General features: G+C 43.1%; 1 protein-coding gene across 2 annotated transcripts in view; it reads right to left on the bottom strand.

Annotated features, from left to right (window-relative positions):
- Window positions 1-19,135, bottom strand: part of CDH13 (cadherin 13) — a 1,172,242-nt gene that overhangs the window by 15,512 nt on the left and 1,137,595 nt on the right. For both annotated transcript variants that reach the window (XM_003272479.3, XM_004087455.3), the window contains one exon: window positions 1,120-1,353. In XM_003272479.3, the coding sequence (XP_003272527.1) occupies window positions 1,120-1,353 (234 nt within the window). The remainder of the gene's footprint in view (window positions 1-1,119; window positions 1,354-19,135) is intronic.

Genomic DNA, 19,135 nt, shown 5'->3' with positions numbered 1-19,135 from the left:
TTGAGGAGGTCTGCAGCACACTATGGAAGGTTGGAGGTTGAAGACTATCAAGATTCTTATCAGCGCTTCTCTTTCCTTTAGTCTTTTATGATGGCAGGTACACCATGAAAAGTCTCTCCAATGCGCTGGTGAAAATTAATGTTAACACAGTTCTCTGTCTCTGAGATTGGAGAGACAGCTGAGCCAAGAGATGGCTGGGGAGAAGCAGAGACTCCTGTCTTTTGAAGGCCTGAGACTGGGCAGGTTGACCAATATTCTTTGTGAGCTAGTTACAAACAAAGAATCTGTGGAGTTTAATTAAAAGAAAAAAGGAAGAGAAAGAGGAAGAACAAAGAATCACAGTCTTGCGGCTGAGAACTCTGGGATGGCAGAAACTACAGATTAGTTAAGAGAAAGTTCACTACTGGGTGATGGGGACAGTAAAAGCCTTGATTTCACCACTATGCAAAGTATGTAAGTAAAAACCTGCAGTTGTGCACCCTAAATATATGAAAATTTTAAAGACAGAATATTGGAGTTATACTAAATAGTGCATGTAGCAGACAGGTTACGATATACAACACAGGGTGTACAGTATAGAAAACATCGGGGAGGGGCCGGGCGCGGTGGCTCACGCTTGTAATCCCAGCACTTTGGGAGGCCGAGGCGGGCGGATCAAGAGGTCAGGAGATGGAGATCACGGTGAAACCCCGTCTCTACTAAAAATACAAAAAATTAGCCGGGCGTGGTGGCGGGGGCCTGTAGTCCCAGCTACTCGGAGAGACTGAGGCCGGAGAACGGCGTGAACCCCGGAGGCGGAGCTTGCAGTGAGCCGCGATCGCGCCACCGCACTCCAGCCTGGGCGACAGAGCGAGACTCCGTCTCAAAAAATAAAAACAAAAACAAAAACATCGGGGAGGAAGCAGAAGAGAAAATGTCTATGTTTGAAACAGATATTCAATATGTTTATAAATTGCATTTGTTTATTGGTGGGAAAATTGTCAGTATTTGTAATATGCCAATAACTTAAAATGAACCAAATGAGAATACATGAGAGAACAGTAGAGAAAGAGCATTTTGGGAAAGAGAAACTAAACTGAAAGCTGGAAGAACAGGGAGAAATGCTTTAGCCAGACTTACTGTTGATCTTGGAGATCTTCCAGACTTTATCAGGAACAGCTTGTTTGTGGATTTCAAATTTGAAAGGATCTGTATTCGGGTGAAGATCCTTATCTGATGCTCCCAAAATGACTACACTGAGGTTTTTGGCATCATCGCAGACCTCAGCGACTGTGGGGTAAATGAAGGGGGCATTGTCGTTCACATCCTCCAGGGTTATCAGCAAAGTCCCAGTGCCCGTAGCGGGAGGGTTGCCTGTGGGAAAAAGGGAAGATGTTGGTATGCGACGGGTATATACGAGAGCAATTTACCATAGTACTTTTTGCATTGTAAACTTAGTACATTTTGTAGTTATTTTATTTTTTGAGACGGGGTCTCACTCTATCACCCACACTGGAACGCGGTGGTGTCATCATGGCTCACTGCAGCCACAACCTCCTGGGCTCAAGCAATCCTACCACTTCAGTATCCCAAGTAGCTGGGACCACAGGCGCACGCCACCACACCCGGCTAACTTTATTTTTTTAGCGTTTGCATCTAAGAGGATAATTTTTGTATTTTTTGTAGAGAAGGAGTCTCACTGTGTTACCCAGGCTGATTTCAAACTCCTGGCCTCAAGCAATCCGCCTGCCTCAGACACCCAAATTGTTGTGATCACAGGTGCAAGCCACCGTGCCCAGCCCATTTGTCAAGAATTATTAATACTTCCAAGCAAGACTAACAATAATAGATTTTTCTGGTATAAAGTTTAGTGGTTTACAAAGCCCTTTATCATATATAAGACTTTTTGTTTTTTTTGAGACGGAGTCTCACTCTGTTGCCCAGGCTGGAGTGCAATGGCACGATCTCAACTCACACTGCAACCTCCACCTCCCGGGTTCAAGTAATTCCCCTGCCTCAGCCTCCTGAGTAGCTGGGACTACAGGGACCTGCCATCATGCCTGGCTAATTTTTTTGTATTTTTATTAGAGATGGGGTTTTGCTATGTTGGCCAGGCTGGTCTCAAACTCCTGACCTCGTGATCCGCCTGCCTAGGCCTCCCAAAGTGCTGGGAATACAGGCATGAGCCACCTCACCCGGACTTAAGACTTTTGATTGAAGTTCTTTAGGCTTAATACTTTATCTTTAGAATATCAAGCTTCTGACACACACTGAAAAGTCATTCTCACACACTGAAATCTGTTCAAAGAATGGAGATAAATATGACTTCTCCTCGCTTATCAAATTAAACCTTTTACATAAGTAGCCAGGTATTCATGCATGTTGGTGGTAGGGGGAGGATGGAGTCTCCGTGAGAGATGGCCATGGCTTCACTGCTGTAGCTCTATCTAGGGAGTTGACTAAAGAGGGAAAGATTAAATCCGAGGTATTTTCTTCTGGGCGTGAAAAAGTGTCTCAGATGGCCGATGGTGCCACTGGGGGCTGGGGTGGCTGACCCTGCTGGACAGGACAGATTTAGGAAGCTGGGTTAGTGATGAGAAATGACATCACTAGCTGGCTACAGGAGCATAGAAGCAATCATCATATACTCTTTGGGCCTTATTTTTAAAGCCTTGTTTTTTTCCTAATATTTCAGCTACTTCCTGAAATGTTTTTCATTTTAGGAAATACTATTTTAAGATAATGGCCCTCATAATCACCAATCTAATAATGTCTTTCTTTTCTTTCTTTCTTTCTTTCTTTTTTTTTTTTGAGACAGAGTCTCGCTCTGTCACCCAGGCTAGAATGCAGTGGTGGGGTCTTGGCTCACTGCAACCTCTACTTCCTGGGTTCAAGTGATTCTCATGCCTCAGCCACCCAAGTAGCTGGGATTACAGGTGTGCACCACAATACCCAGCTAATTTTTGTAATTTTAGTAGAGACGAGGTTTCATCACGTTGGTCAGGCTGGTCTCAAACGCCTGACTTCAGGTGATCCACCCGCCTCGGCCTCCCAAAGTGTTGGGATTACAGGCATGAGGCATTGTGCCCAGCCCTAATAATGTATTTCACTTAAACAAAGAGTGTTTAATGTTAATAAAACTCAGCTTGCCTTTATTTTTCTCTGAATTCATTTTTAATCATTTGTGCATTAGAGGTTTGCTCTTGGGACAAACCATTTGTTAGTAGTTTCTAATTTTCTGCAAAAAACGTTAGAGCCAAATTCATAGGTCACACATTTTAAGTATACAGATTTGCGTTATTCCCAGAAGAATTTGAAGCACCTCTAAAATTACAGCACCATAATTTTATACAGTAGTACAATCGTTTCTTGGCCTCTTGCCTAAGATGAAGTGCAGATCTGTTCTTATCAGTTTAATAAACTAACACTATCCAGTACTAATCTAACCTATGGCTTTCTTTTAGTTTTCTAATCCTTATTTTCACTTAGCCAGATTTCCAAGTATAATTTCATTTTATCTTGTACTATATTTATGTTTTGAAACGCATATTAAGTTTGCAGTGAGGCTATCAGGTTACATGCGGGTTAGAAGGGTAGTGAGTATTTGAAGTTCGCATACAGGACGCAGGCAAGTCCTAGCAAAGAAGCAAGGAGACCTCTTTAGATGCAGACAGCTTATTACTTAGACAGTAAAAGCAGGCGTGAGCATGGTGGCCTTGGCGCAGGTAATGGCAGAATAAAAGGGACTGGACAACTGCAACAGAAAGAAGGGATGTTGCAGTAGAGCCAACTCCAAGCTGCTTCTCAGCAGTTTTACAGCAGCAGCTGTGTCCTGAGAGGGGCAGGCAGAAAGCCCCTGCACCTCATAGAACCCGGGAGGCAATGAGAAACTGGCTGGGGGACCGCAGGGTGTTCTGCCAAGACTCAGTGCAGCTGCAGGTCACACCCTCCCCGTGTGGCTCTACATGCAAAGTCATGGGGTGCCATGGTGGAGCTGCTCCTCTAGAGCTGAGGGCACTGAGGATGGCATGGGCTCCTGGAGGGCCTTGAGTAGCATCACAAAGGGCCCGTACCAATTCTACAGAGTGTACGAGGCCACCAGAGGCTTTCCGGAAAGGCAGTGACCCAGGAACAATCTGATCTGACTTATTTTCAGAAAGCACACAATTGTATTGATAGGAAATGTGAGACCCCGCAGGCAGGCGGACCAGCCATGGATGAAGAGAGGCAGGATGTGTTCAGCTTGAGCAGGAAAGCAGTGTCTTTTCTTGGTGATCAAGCACTCAGATGAGGCTGCCCGAAGAAGAGCAGAGTACAGTGGGAAGTGGGAAGACCAGCAGTTCAGCCTTGATTGTGCTAACGACCCCTCGAATTCAATGCACCTGTGCAGACGTGTGCAGCTTGGCAGAAGCGCCCAGGCTGAGTTAGGGGTTGGGAAGTCATCAACACATAGATGGCTTTGAAACTTCTTTAACAAAGTTGTTACCCAAGGTGAAAGTTCAGAATGCCAGAGGGGTGGAATACGGAATCCTGAGAGACCCCCAAATTTAAAGAGCAGATGCTAGTTTTGCAGGAGAGAATTGGAAGAGGAGTCAACGGCCCATAATTAAACGTGTCATGACCCCTACGAGGATAAGAAGTAAAGAGAAGTAACAGGATTTTGCAAGGAGAATGTTACTGGTGACATTTTTGGGAGAGGTTTCTGTTAACGGGGAAAAAACCAGTTTAAAGGAAGCTGAGCAGTGAGTCATGAAGAAGTGTGAGCCGATACTCTTTAGCGGTGCTGGTGGAAATTTAAATATATCAACACCCAAAGACAGCTACAGAGCAAACATTCAAATAAATGTCTGCTAAAATAGCAGCACAAATGCAATTAATCATTTGAAGGATGGCTATTTCTAATGGTGGCATATCATCAACTTTTGTTAGAGCGCAAACTCAAAAGAAATGCCTAATTACTTTGAAGTTGGTTTCTCACTGTCAGCTTTAGTCATTTAGTTAAATTTCTTTATTGAACTAATTGAATATCTCAGAAGAATCCATTATGTTTTTTCCCTCTGAATATATTATGAAGACAAGTCATTTGGTAGAATGGATGAGAAGGTGTTATGAGCATTTGAAATATGGCCGTAAGAATTGGCCTTTTGTGAACTTAATTATACTACCGTCTTCAATTTCCCATGTGTTATTCCCAGGCCAGGCTGGTGATGTCTTTTTCTGAAGTCAGTAAGATAGTTTGTTACTTTGGGCGATGAGTTAAACACAAGATTCACAAAATCCTGAGGGAAAGAGCCTCTCTCAGTTTCTGTGCACAGGATAGAGAAAAATCACATCCAAAATTCAGGTGAAATTCAAAATTTCAAAATTCCTCACAAGCCCATCATTTGGCTCCAATCATTTCTGGGGCCCAGGAAATATAGGGGCTTCTAAGTATTCTCTAGATTTTCAGCAAAAATCCCTCACCCCTCTGTTTCCCTTTCCAACAGTGGCCTCCACCATCATGGAACCACTCATAACCAAGAATCAAAACCAAGGCACAGTGAAGACGGGATCCCTCCTTTACGAATTTTCTCTTTCTTTTCTTTTCTTTCTTTCTTTTTTTCTCTCTCTCTTTTTTTTTATTTTATTTTTGAGACAGAGTGTCTCTCTCTGTGTCTCCCAGGCTGGAGGCATGATCTCGGCTGATAAGCCACCACGCCCGGCCCGAATTTTCTCTTTCAATAGGGAAAATGGGTCAATTTGAGCAAAACACCCAGAAATGGAGCTAAAATGGGACTCCCTCTTTGCAGCTCCCTTCTGGAGGAAGCCCAGGGGCCATGCTCTCAGGGTAGCCGTTTTAAGGATCAGAGGAAGTCCAACCTCTAAACGTGTGGGGGTCTGGCTGAGTTTGTAGGGGCTTCTGTCTTTATAATGTTAGGAGCTGTAAGGACTGCTGAGAGATTAACCATTCCAGCTTTCAGGTCTTCAACATGGTTGGGAGGTGGGTTTCCGATTGGGAATCTGCTGAAGGTCATGGCCCCTGCCTCCAGAGAAATGAACCTGCATTCAGAAACATACCTGAGGAGTCCACAGACACCCAAAGGGCAAGCCCAGGCTTGGTACAAGTTCAGAGCAGAAGATCTGAGACCGATTCCTTGTAGGTATGGTGAGGTTGAGGTCCAGAAAGATTTAGGACAGGCTCAAATGGACACCGTGAGTGTCAGGCCTCCTTGTCTAGAGCAAGCATTAACCTATACTTTCTCCAGCAGAATTTTTATTGCATAGCTTGAGTCTTACAGGCTCTCATTTTAACCATGAAAGCAAACTATAATCCCTAAACCGTAATTTCTGTATATTATTATTACTACTTATAGATTCCTTCTTATGAGCTGTTCTTTTAATTGTGGTGAAATATACATAAAATAAAATTGACAATTTTTAACCATTTTGAAGTGTACAGTTCAGTGGTGTTAAGTACATTCAAACTGTTGTGGGACCATCACCACCATTCATCTCCAGAACTTTCTCAGCATGCAAAACTGAAACTCTGACCCATTAAACACCAACTCCCCATTCCCCTTCTCCTGGACCCTGGCAGCCACCATTCCACTTCTTGTTTCTATGAGTCCGACGACTCTGGGGAACTCATATAAGTGGAATTTTTTTTTTTTCACAAATAAATGGTAGGCCGCGTGCGGTAGCTCAGCTCTGTAATCCCAGCACTCTGGGAGGCTGAAGCGGGCAGATCACTTGAGGTCAGGAGTTTGAGACTGGCCTGCCCAACATGGCGAAACCCCATCTCTACTAAAAATACAAAAAATTAGCTGGGCATGATGGCACATGCCTGTAATCCCAGCTACTCTGGAGGCTGAGGCAGGAGAATCGCTTGAACCCAAGAGGCAGAGGTTGCAGTGAGCTGAGACTGTGCCACTGCACTCCAGCCTGGGCAGCAGAGCAAGATTGTGTCAAAGAAAAAAAAAAAAAGGAAATGGCATTTGACTAGGTCATTCTAAATGCATTTGAGATTCTTAGCTTCCTGTTCCTATTTTGCTTGCTGGAAATGACTATGACAGCCTGTGTCATAGTCAGGCTGGGTACCCAAGGAATCATCAGTTCCAGCTAGCATAGTCACAGTTGTCCCTGTAGTAGGAAAATAGGCAGGATGGGGGCTGGGACCAATGCCCTAGGCTTGCTGGTTATCACCGGCCATGTACAGTAAAATGGCATTTACTATTTCTGTAGGAGGAATAGCTCAGTAGCCAAAAATGATCGTAGAGTTGAGTAGGTCTTTTTCAGAGATAACAGCAGGGGGCTGGGCTCCACATGGGGACAGTCTGTGCTGATGGAGGTTTGTGAAACAGAAACGAGACCCCCAAAGCTGACGCCTTGTCTTCCAGCTACAAGACCATGCCAGGCAGGGAATGAGGAGGGATAAGGATGGAGAGAAAGGAGGAAGCTTGGGAACAGGACCTTGTTATAGAAATGGGCCTCTGTGGGGTAGTGTTTTAGAGCCTCATGACTGGGGAACAGTGTCGGACCCTGTGGCTCAGCCACGAGGAGAATCACCATATACTAATGATCACCCTGGGTTTGAGGCAGGGCTAGAAGAACTTCCTTACCTCCTAAGGATAGATAGGCTTGACCAAGAGGGCCATAACCTTCCCCTGTGCTGGACTACACTTTAGATGGGCTTCTTTCAGACTCTAGAGCCCCGATATGGTTTGGCTTTATGTCTCCACCCAAATGTCATCTCGAGTTGTAATCCCTACATGTTGAGGGAGGGAGATGATTGGACCATGGGGGTGGTTTCCCCCATGCTGTTCCCGTGATAGTGAGTGAGTTCTCATGAGATCTGATGGTTTTATAAGTGTCTGGCATTTAACCTGCTAGCACTTCTCTCTCCCGACGCCATGTGAAGAAGGTCCTTGCTTCCTGCTTGCCTTCTACCATGACTGTAAGTTTCCTGAGGCCTCCCCAGCCACGTGGAACTATGAGCCAATTAAACCTCTTTCCTTTTTAAATTACCCAGTCTCGAGTAGTAGCTATATAGTAGTACAAGAATGGACTAATATAGGCCTTGACTTCTCTTTTCTTGAAGCATTTACTTTAGAAACTTGCAATTGTGAATTCTTCCTCTGTCCCTGTGAGATGTAAATCTTCCAACCTGTTGCTAGTTTTGCAACCCAGGACCACCCTTCTCAAGGACCTGGCATGTCTTTGAAATGTAATCATGGAAAGGAATAGTGTCTCTGTCTCTCAGTCTCTGTGGAGGGTTGGAGCCTAACTCCAATAAACACCCATTAGCAAACACAGACGCCTAATCACGTGGACCAACCTCCCCACAAACATCCTCCAGTACTTTTCCATTAGCTCATCCCAGAGCTTAAAAATCCTCCCATTGTTTATTTCAGCAGAGTTAGTTCAATCTCTTTCCCTTATTGTAGCCTTGAATAAAGCCTTTGCCTTTCAAACTCTGTCCTGCCCATTTTTCTTTGACATGTTCAGATGTTGGCAAGGCTGAAAACTGCAGGGGATCTGGTTGTGATAATCCAGGTAAACCACAGGGAAAGCACAGGAAAGGCAGAAGCAGGTAAGCGAGGTGAGGGGTGGTGTATCCATGAAAGGAGGGATCCAAAAACGAATGATAAGAATGGTCATGTCACACCAGGAGTGTGGTACTATGTGCACCTGTTGGCAAGCGATTTAATGAGATTGCTTTAAACATGGCTTGATTTTAATTTGTAGGACAAAATTGAATCCATGATTGATCCACAAGGCCCTGTGAAGTGTTTGGTAAAAACATACACTAAGTCTTTATGGTCAGAGTTTCTTTGATGCCGGGAGTTTCTGCTGACCTATATTCAGTGCTATAAGTAATTGGATTTTTCTTTTTAACCAGCAGTTGCAGACTGGCATTTGGTCTGCTAATTCATTGTGATTCTGGGATGTCCAGTGTTCTAAGAATTCTTGTTTTTCATCCAAATGGCTTCAACTGGAGCACATGTTTCCAAGATGGCCACGGGTCCTTTCCAGCCTACTGCCTCTGTCCTGGCTTCTAGGAGAATAAGACTTGGGCCTTCCTCATATGTTCCCTCCCAGCTAACCTGACTTAAGCCAGTATAGATTTTTCTTCATTTCTCCATTCCTGAAGTATGGCTCCCTCCTTTCTCTTAAGCATGTCTTTCAGTCTTATACTACTTCTTTTCTTAATGTTGAGTCTATTTGTGTACATGGATAGTTTAATAGGCATCTCATTTAAGGTTCTGAAATAAGTATACATGATAAAAAGTCGTCCTTCATCCTTCTCCACCCATGATGTTGGGTGATATCATGGGGAAAATACCAGGAGCAAACCTTAGCTGCAGGAATCTCTTTTCTCTTGTGTCATCGACTTCTTATTAGAAAGACATGTGTTCTGGTAACAAGGTAGGCAATTCCATCATGCAGCAGTGTGAATGGGATGTAAAGAGATATTTTTAATTTTACCTCCTAATACAACCACATCAAATCTCATTTCCAAATGAGGAAATGAGCACTTGCAGGCACGGATATCTGGAAACAAAGCCTATTTAAAATTGCTTAGTAGGAATGCTTTCCTTCCAACCCATTTTCAGTGACAGCCTATCACTCTTGACTGAGAGATCTCCAACCTTCAAATGTTGGTGGGTTATTTATTTTGCAAGCAGCCCTCCTGCTGCCATACAGTGTCAAGTCTTTAAGGGGAAAGGGTTATCATTTTCTTTCCTTTGGACCTGAGTTACTGGCTCTGTTGCTCCAGAGGACTATGCCTTTTAGACCATGGTGGTGCTTTTGCTTCATGGACTTGGCATCCTGCCACGGTCTTCCTGGCATTCAACCTTTGCTTGCCCTTGTTTCTGGCTGTCATTCCCACTCAGCACTGACAACTTGTAAGAGCCTCAGCACATTATATGACCATGATAGGACCACATGGATTCCACTGCTGGATTTCAAACTCCAATAATTAACCGTGTATTTCTTCAAGTTGAGCAGTGATAACTGCCTATGAGATGGCGAAGTTGGCCACCTGGCCTGCCTGGCGTACTATTGGTCTGGCTGGCTCATGATTTATACTTAGTCTTTTGTGATCTTGGTGTAGTGAGGGCAGAACTGTGCATTTTCTTAGAGAAGCAGGGTAATATAATTAATAAAAGGTGAAGATTTACATAGAGGAATCAACTACCTGCTGTTATACAGACTAGGAAAAGTCTAAGCAAACCAGGCAGGTTGTTGCTTTGAGCACATGGGGGTCTACATTCTAGTTTTTTCTCATTTTCTAGAAGAGAAAACTAGAAACTCAGATTAAGGAACGTGTCCAAGGTGCTCTAACATTAGTTAGAGTGTCAGAGGCATTTAAATCAGAGCAACTCCATGTTGGATAGAGGCTGGGTAAAATCAGGCTGAGATCTACTGGGCTGCCTTCTCAGATGGTTAAGGCATTCTAAGTCACAGGGTGAGATAGGAGGTCGGCATAAGATACAGGTCATAAAGACCTTTCTGAAAAAACAGGTTGCAGTACAGAAGCTGGCCAAAACCCACCAAAAGCAACATGGTGACAAGGGTGACCTCTCGTGCTCCTCACTACTGCACTCCCACCAGCACCATGACAGTTTAAAAATGCCGTGGCAACATCAGGAGGTTACTCTCTATGATCTAAAAAGGGGAGGCATGAATAATCCACCCCTTGTTTAGCGTATCATCAAAAAATAACCACAAAAATGGGCAACCAGCAGCCCCAAGGGCTATGGAGTAGCCGTTCTTTTATTCCTTTACTTTCCTAATATACTTGCTTTCACTTTATGGACTCGCACTCAATTATTTCTTGCGTGAGATTTAAGAACTCTCTTGAAGTCTGGATCGGGACTCCTTTCCGGTCACAAGCATGTCATCTGTTTGAGAGCTGTGGCCCCATGGTAGGGCATCCCCATCCCTGGAGCTTTCTGGCTATTCTATAAAGTGAATGGAATGACTACCAATTGCAAAGCACTTCCCCGTCCATAAGAGCCAGAGCTGCAGAGCTCAAAGTTTGAGTATTTTGGTGCTTGTGGTTGGTACTAAACACTGGTAGAAAGGGTAAAAAACAGTATCCTGTGCTTTTCTTGCCTACATGGCCAACAGTATATTGCTTTGTGTGGGAAGCCTGTAGAACTGAACCAGGACTCCACAAGAAACATGAGCCACGCATGGTTCTCCTGGCATTGCTTTGACGCTGTGGGTGTGGATGCAACGAGAAACAGGGCCAGGTTCTGAAACCATCCCCACAGGATTGACAGGAATTTCATGCCAGGTTCTGGGTACAAATACAGTTATAATTCAGCGTTAATCAGGCTGCACCCCGGCCCAGTTCCTTGTTGCAGTAGGTCATGTATCGTAACCAAATACCCCAATTTTTCTGAAGTGGTTTAGTTACTTTTTTCTCTTCTCCTTTCTCCTTTCAGCCTGCTTCCTACCTAGCCCTTTTTGAAATGCAAAATAACCTCTCACCTCCCCCTCACCAGACATTCCCTACAAGGCAAGGTCATCTATGTGCCCCAGTGACCTCTTCTGCAGAATTGACAGTCAATTTGCAGATCAAAGCACATCTCCACGGAACTCCCACTTCCGGGATAGCCTCAGGAGGACATGCTGAAAACACGCCCACTTGGCCACTTTTACAACTTATTTCTGCCCAGGAAGGCACCAACTCAACTGTCTGCCAACTCAGCTGTTTGGTAGATAAGACACCAGGCTAGCAGGAGGACCTCCTGCCCTTGCTCACTTCCCCTTTAACCTTATAAACATGTCTGCTTTTTGCTCCAAAGATGAAGCAGCACACTTAAAGCAGGACACTTTGTGTCTTTCCAAGCTAGCTTCAAAAATAAATTTACTTTTCTTGTACCAGGTCTAGATCTTGTTAATTGGACTCTGCTGCAGTGAGTGGCTAACCAGCTCCTCAGTTACAGTAGCACTAGATCCTGACATTTGCATCCCCACTGTTCCCCTAGATAGGATCTCTGACATTAAGGCCAGAAGACTGTTTAAGAATTGATTTGCGTCCCCATTGTTCCTATAGACAGGATCTGTAACATTACAATCATGAGGCTTTTGTTTAAGGATCACTTAAGATGTTTTTCAGATACACCTCCCCAGAATTCCAGCAACCAGTTGGAAGTCTCCCATAAGGGAACAGGATCAGCATGAGAACACAGCTGCTTCCTGTCCCCTTCCTATGACTTCACCCAGTACTCTTGATCTCCACACTTCAGCCCACTCCAAAGTCCTCAAAAACCCAAGCCTCAACTTCCTTGGGGAAATGGCTTTGAGGTTCCCTCCCATCTTCTCGTTCTGTGACCCTATGGTCAAGGTGTTTGAACCAGAGCAACTCCATCTTGAATAGGAGCTGGACAAAATGAGTATGAGACCTACTGCGCTGCATTCCCAGACGGTTAAGTCATTCTAAGTCACGGGATGAGATAGGAGGTCAGCACAAGATACAGGTTATAAAGACCTTGCTGATAAAACAGGTTGTAATAAAGAAGATGGCTAAAACCCACCAAGACCAACACGGCGATGAGAGTGACCTCTGGTCATCCTCATTGCTACACTCCAGCCAGCACCATGACAGTTTACAAATGCCATGGCAACATCAGGAAGTTATCCTATATGGTCTAAAAAGGGGAGGCATGAATAATCCACCCTTGTTTAGCATATCATCAAGAAAAAACCATAAACATGGGCAACCAACCAGCAGCCCTTGGGGCTGCTTGATATTGTAGCCATTCTTTTATTCCTTTACTTTCCTAATAAACTTGCTTTCACTTTAGTCTGTGGACTAGCCCTGAATTCTTTCTTGCATGAGATCCAAGAACCCTCTCTTGTGGTCTGGATCATGACCCCTTTCCATTAACATTATGATTAAACCTGTTTCTCTGCTGCAACCCGGTGTCTTGGAATATTGATTTGCTGTGTGCATTGGTTAACAAGCCTATTGCAATTACAATTTTTGTGTGTCTTTTTTTGTCTGTTTAAATTTCAGGGATTTTATTTCATGAAAAACCTTGACCAAACAGGATTTCCACTTAGCTAAAAAACACTGAGATTTTTTTGACAGGTTCTGTTGTTCAGTAGCTATATATATATAAGTGCTTTATATCTTGTCATTAATAGACATAACTAAAAACATAGTGTGATCCTAATTTAAAAATCTACATATGATTCGAGAAAAATTAGAAAGACATATACAAAAATGCAAGTGGTGATTATTTCTCTAGGTAATTAACATTAAAATAATACATTTATCTATTTTTAATTTTCTTTACAATAACCATGAACATGTTAAACTCAAAATTTTACAGGGATTAAAAATATCTTTTTCCAATTCTACTTTACTTTTTTCTTACTCTTTATTTTTGCGACAATTAATTTTTAGTACATTTACAGAGTTGTGCAAGCATCACCACTACCTACTTTTAGAACATTTCACCACCCCCAAAAAGAAACCTTGGGCCCATTTGTACTAACTCTTCATACCCACTCCCAACCCCTGGCAACTACTAATCAATTTTCTGTCTCTACAGATTTGCCTATTTTGAACATTTAATATACATGGAGTCATATAGTAGGTAGTTTTTTGGGTCTGGAGTCTTTCACTTAGCGTGATGTTTTTGAGGGTTGTACATGTTGCATTGTGTATTAGTACTTCATTCTTTTTTATGGCTGAATAATAATCCATTGTATGGATAGACCATGTTGTTTATCTACTCACCAGCTGATGGACATTTCAGTTGTTTCCACTTTTTGTCTATTATGAATAATGTTTCTGTGTTAGTCTATCCTCATACTGCTAATAAAGATATACCCAAGACTGGCTAATTTGTAAAGGAAAGAGGTTTAATGGACTCACAGTTCCACATAATCATTCAGAAGGAGAATGAGAAGCAAAGTCACAACTTACATGGCAGCAAGCAAGGGAGCTCACGCGGGAGAACTCCCGTTTATATAACTATCAGATCTCGTGAGACTTATTTGCTACCACAAGAACAGTATGGGGAAAACCACCCCCATGATTCCATTACTCCATCTGGCCCCACCCTTGACACTTGGGGATTATTAGGATTCAAGGTGAGATTTGGGTGGGGACACAGCCAAACCCCATCAGCTGCTGTCCACATCGGAACACAAAGGACTAGATATACATACGTTACGAAGTTTCTAGACCAGTAAGACAAGACTCCAAATGCCTCCCCCAAGAGGGTCCCATTAGAAGAATAGGATCCCTGATCTTGCCAAAGTGAGATGGTATATTAGTCCATTCTCATGCTGCTATAAAGAACTGCTCGAGACTGGGTGATTTATAAAGGAAAGGGGTTTAATTGACTCACAGTTCCAAATTGCTGGGGAGGCCTCAGGAAACTTACAATCAAGCCAGAAGACAAGGAGAAGCAGGCATCTTCTTCACAGGGTGGCAGGACGGAGTGAGTGCAAGCAGGGGAATGCCAGATGCTTATAAAACAGTCAGTTCTTGTGAGACTCATTCATTACCAGGAGAACAGCACGAAGGAAACTGCCCCCATGGTTCAGTTACCTCCACCTGTTCCCGCCCTTGACAAGTGGGGATTACGATTAAGATGAGATTTTGGGTGGGGACACAACCAAACCATATCAGACGGGTTGGTTTCACAGGTACAGAATGTTAGGATCTCAACACAAACTTTCAGAAGTTAGCTCTAAGAAGTCATAGAAAGTAGTAGACTTTTCCAGCCACTTGTTCCAAATCTTCCCAGAGGTAGGCCCAGAGGCATGCAGCATACGTCTTACCTCGGAAATTAAGAGTACAAGTGGTTTTATTTGGAAACAGTGTGCAAAGTGAGGTTGTCTGTGTGAAGAATGAAATGTAGGAAGACAGAGAGAGAACAGGGAAAACAGGAGGAAGCCCGTATAAAAAGTGCTCAACATATGTTTGAATTCTTAGGTTGATGGACAAGTAATTGTGGTTTTTGCCATTACTTGCAATGGCAAAAACCACAATTATTTTTGTGCCAACCTATAATTTGATTTAAAAAACAAATATGTATGGCTCTTCCTGTAAATATAATCATATATGTTTGTATTTCCATAAGTTTGTTTCTATTTTGGGAGTAGTGGCTGTGTCTAAATTCAAATCCTTCCTTATGTAACCCCTGGGGAGAAAACAGTATGTGGTGGGGCAGAGGTCTGCAGAACTGGGACTCAGAACAGGGTGCCCAAACCAGGGACATAGAGAGGGTCCTTGGCTAGTGTCCCAAGGAAGCCTGAGGCCCACATTCTGGGAGGATAATCAGGAAGATGGGCCCATCTGAGAGGAGCCGCAATTTAGATGTGAGCTAATGAGCAATCTTGAGCATGGACACAAGAGCGGTCCAATCTATGGCCCCACATTCCCTCTAGGTTGCTGTGCATCTGTTGAACCTTCAATAAGCATCTGTGAGCAAATACATGCCAGGTCTCTTATGTCATCTGAACAGGACTCTAAATGTACCTTCACCTTTGCTTTAAAACTGAGAGTGAGCCAGGTAACAAAACTGCATGTGAACCTCCTGTTTAAAATAAAAAAAAAAAAAAAAAAAAAAAAAAAGCTGAAAGTGGACCAGGAGTCTTCTAAGGTCATCCTTTGTTTTATTTTATCCTTTGTGTTCTCTTTAACATGGTTTTTCAGGACCAGTATTTTACAAATCACTTTTATTGAGTGCTCCATAAGCTGAGAATCTCATTGTTTTTAAATTTAAAATCAGTTTTATTGCTTTGTTAATAGAGATCTTGCCAATTTCATCTCAGAAGTCTCTCTCTTTGTGAGTGTGTGTGTATGTATAGAAAAATTTTAATAGTAAGCCAACAAAAAAACTGGTGGAAAATAAGTTTGCAATAATATAACGCCAGGTTTCCATGTGTACTATACTTGATGTAGAACTGAAGCAATTATCCACATAATTTGGGCTGAAAAATTATTTCAGAAGAGACAATAATATAAAACTAAACTGTTGTACAAAAATTCAACTTTTTAGTTTTTGTTTCCATTTTGCCGACTTTAGAGAAAAGAAAAAAAAAGGGAAAGAATTAATTTCGAGGCCATGTTTAAACATGACAGTTTCATTTTATTCATTCAGTCAATAATCATTTACTGGGACTCTACCCTCTGCCTGGATGGAAATGTGCTAATGGCAATGGTACAGGTGCCTGCTCTTGAAACGCTAATGTTATAGCAGGAACAGATACGTAAGCAGATGTGGGATGGTGTTACAAGCGCAGGAAGAGAGGTAATAATAAAATGCTTGTGGCTTGGGATAATTAACTGCCTGGGGATAGATCCGAAGGCTTCATGAAGAGATGGCATTTGAGTGTGCTTGAAATGAGAATACCTTGTAGAGAGGATGAACGTTGTCACAGGGGGAGGAAGTGGTGTGGCTATTTTGTGAGAAGTTCAAACACTTTAAAGCAGGAGAATGGCTTTGATACAAAGCAGAGGATGCGGACGTACAGGCAGGAATAGAATTGAGTGAGGCGGCCAGGACTGTCAGGGAGGCCATGGCGAGGGCCTCACGGAAGGCAGGCAGGATGCAAGAGTAAAGGGCTGACTTCAGGAGGCTGAGCAGCCATGGGCCTCAGGGAAGGCAGACAGGATGCAAGAGTAAAGGGCTGACTTCAGGAGGCTGAGCAGGCTGATGGGGTGGGAGCTTCACAGAGGAAGGAGTCTTGCTTGAGGCCTGGGTAGATGGCAATGCCAATATCAAGCTGGGGAAGGGGGACTCCAGAGGGGGACCAGCTAAGAGACACTTTGGCAGGATGAACTGAGCTGCTTGAGATGGGCATCACTGACAGTATTTTAATGTCAAAATCAGTTTCTTTCGCATAAAAAATGAACGAAAATGTTCTGTTTAAGATGGTTGATTTGCCTGATCAATGTAAAAATGTCCTGCTGTCAGGCTTCCACCTGCCCATTCAGCCAGAGACAAACTCCACGAATTGATGCCAATGTCCAAGGACATCTTTTCTGGCTAATTGGATTTAGGATCCTTGTCCAAGTGGGGGGCTCCGTGGCCCACCCATTCCCTAGAAGAATGCTCAGATCACCACCACGGTGGTCATAAGTGCCTTTTCATGGTTTGCCTCAGCACTCACGATTCTGTAGTGACACGCTTAGAAGATCAGCCCATAACTCAGTTGAAGTCAGTTCACTTAAACATTTCTTATATGCTTAGGAGTACTGGGAACTGTGCATTCATGATTTCCAATCCTTTAACAACCCAGCAGGCAGATGGCATTATCTTCATTCTGCAGGTGGGGAAATTGAGGCTGAGAGAGTGTAAGTCTCTCGCCTATCGTTGCACAGCTAAGATGGGGAGCTGAACTCATCCCAAGGTGTGGATGGCACTAGGCTCCATTATCTCAATGGACCCAGTGTGCTGCCTCGAATGGCTCTGATCACAGCTCTCTATTACCAGATCTTAAGAGTTCTTTTATTGGGCCATTTTGTCAGTGACAAACTGTAGGTAGTATTTTCAACATGATTGATATTTTGCGAGTGCTTGAAGTAAGGAGGAATGATGGCTGGGTCATCGATTTATTTTTCTTCCTCAATTAATATCACTGCTGAGATAAGGGGTGTTAAACTGACTTGATCGGGTTGCCATCATAACTAATGGCTTGATTTTATCCAAACTAACTCTTTTAAGTAGAATCAATCTAAATAATCTTACTATATCCCCCCTGCAGTCTAGACCTTGGTTGAGCTATGAAAATAGAAAGACCACAGGCTGAGGTATCTTTCTGAAGTTCAGTTCAGAGCCCCTCCCACTCTCAGTTTGGGGGCTATAAATTTGGTAGTTCAGTAGTCATTTCACTCTGGGGCTGAATAACAATTTAAAAAAAAATCAATCTAAGCATATTTTGAACAATATTTCAAGTTGGAATCAGCTGGCATTATCGGAACATCTATCTTACAGACGACTGAAGGAGAAGACAGACTGGGACATGATATATCTTAGCCGATGAAAAATCATTATCTTGCTCTATTCCATTTTAATTTTACAGCTGTTATGCCTGGTTCTATATCTGTGTGTCTTCTTGGTAACCCACATCACATTTTTCACTGGCAGGCTCAAACATACTTTATATAAATTGCTAAGTCATGAAAACATGCTGCTGAATTTAGTGGTAATTTGGCTTGTTTTAAAGCCATCACTCCTCTGTTCTTTTAAATGGAAATAGATGGGGAACATGATGCATTTGATAATCACACAAAGACTTAATACGGCCCCATAGAGATGGTTTGGGCTTACAGGTTCAAACTATTTCATATGCCCTGAGTCTTAGGGGGAACTAAGAGGGACACCTTTTGTTTTCTTCTTTCTTTAAACTTGGCAGAGTAAGAGAGGGCACTTGGACTTCCAGGAGCAAAACATTTGTCTTCATTGTTTGCAGTCGTCATTTAGGTCTTCTGTGAGAGCATAAGAGCCCCATTCAATAACAATCATGAAACAACGAACCCTATACAATTTTCAAGCAAGAGGAGGGGGAAAGATTAGGTTACCGGTAAGAAGGAGGCAGGAAGACCAGTCTCAGAGAATTCTGAGCAGTGAGCGTGGAGTGAGTGAGCCAAGAACAAGCGGCCAGCGATGCCTTTGCTGCCTGTGGCCATCCCCATTGGGATTCCAGAACCCTCACGAGAAATCGCTTGTGATAGTTTTCAGCCCACATAAGACAGGGCGACTAACGTTTGACCTTTGTGGTGATTACCTGTAGGCAGGAGCGGTATTGAAGCTGGGATTCAGCCAGTGCTAATTGCTACTGCCTTGCTCCACCACCAGCACATCCCCGAAGGGATTCTATTTTATTGCATTCCCGAATTCTCCCTCTACATCTTGGGTTTTTCCTTAACAGTTATTTTTTTTTCTTCTTTCTTAAGAGAGTGCAGAAATTCTGTGTTCGTTGAAGTCTTTAGTAAAAGAGTTCCTGTACTCTGAAGGCACTATCTTGACCTTTTCAGAAAATCTGGGCCATATAAGGCAAATGACGATATTCATCTCTAAAGATAAAATGTCTGCCAGCATTAAAGGTCACACCTTATTAATCTATAGGATTAAAGGCTTTACTCATCAAGTCATTTGGCCACAGCCAGTTTTGATGTAACAAAACAACAGCATTT

The sequence above is a fragment of the Nomascus leucogenys genome, chromosome 2, assembly GCF_006542625.1.
Source record: "Nomascus leucogenys isolate Asia chromosome 2, Asia_NLE_v1, whole genome shotgun sequence".
In the NCBI taxonomy this organism is placed as follows: domain Eukaryota; kingdom Metazoa; phylum Chordata; class Mammalia; order Primates; family Hylobatidae; genus Nomascus; species Nomascus leucogenys.
Note: the sequence above shows the minus strand (reverse complement) of the source record. Positions and strands in the feature narration are given on the sequence as shown.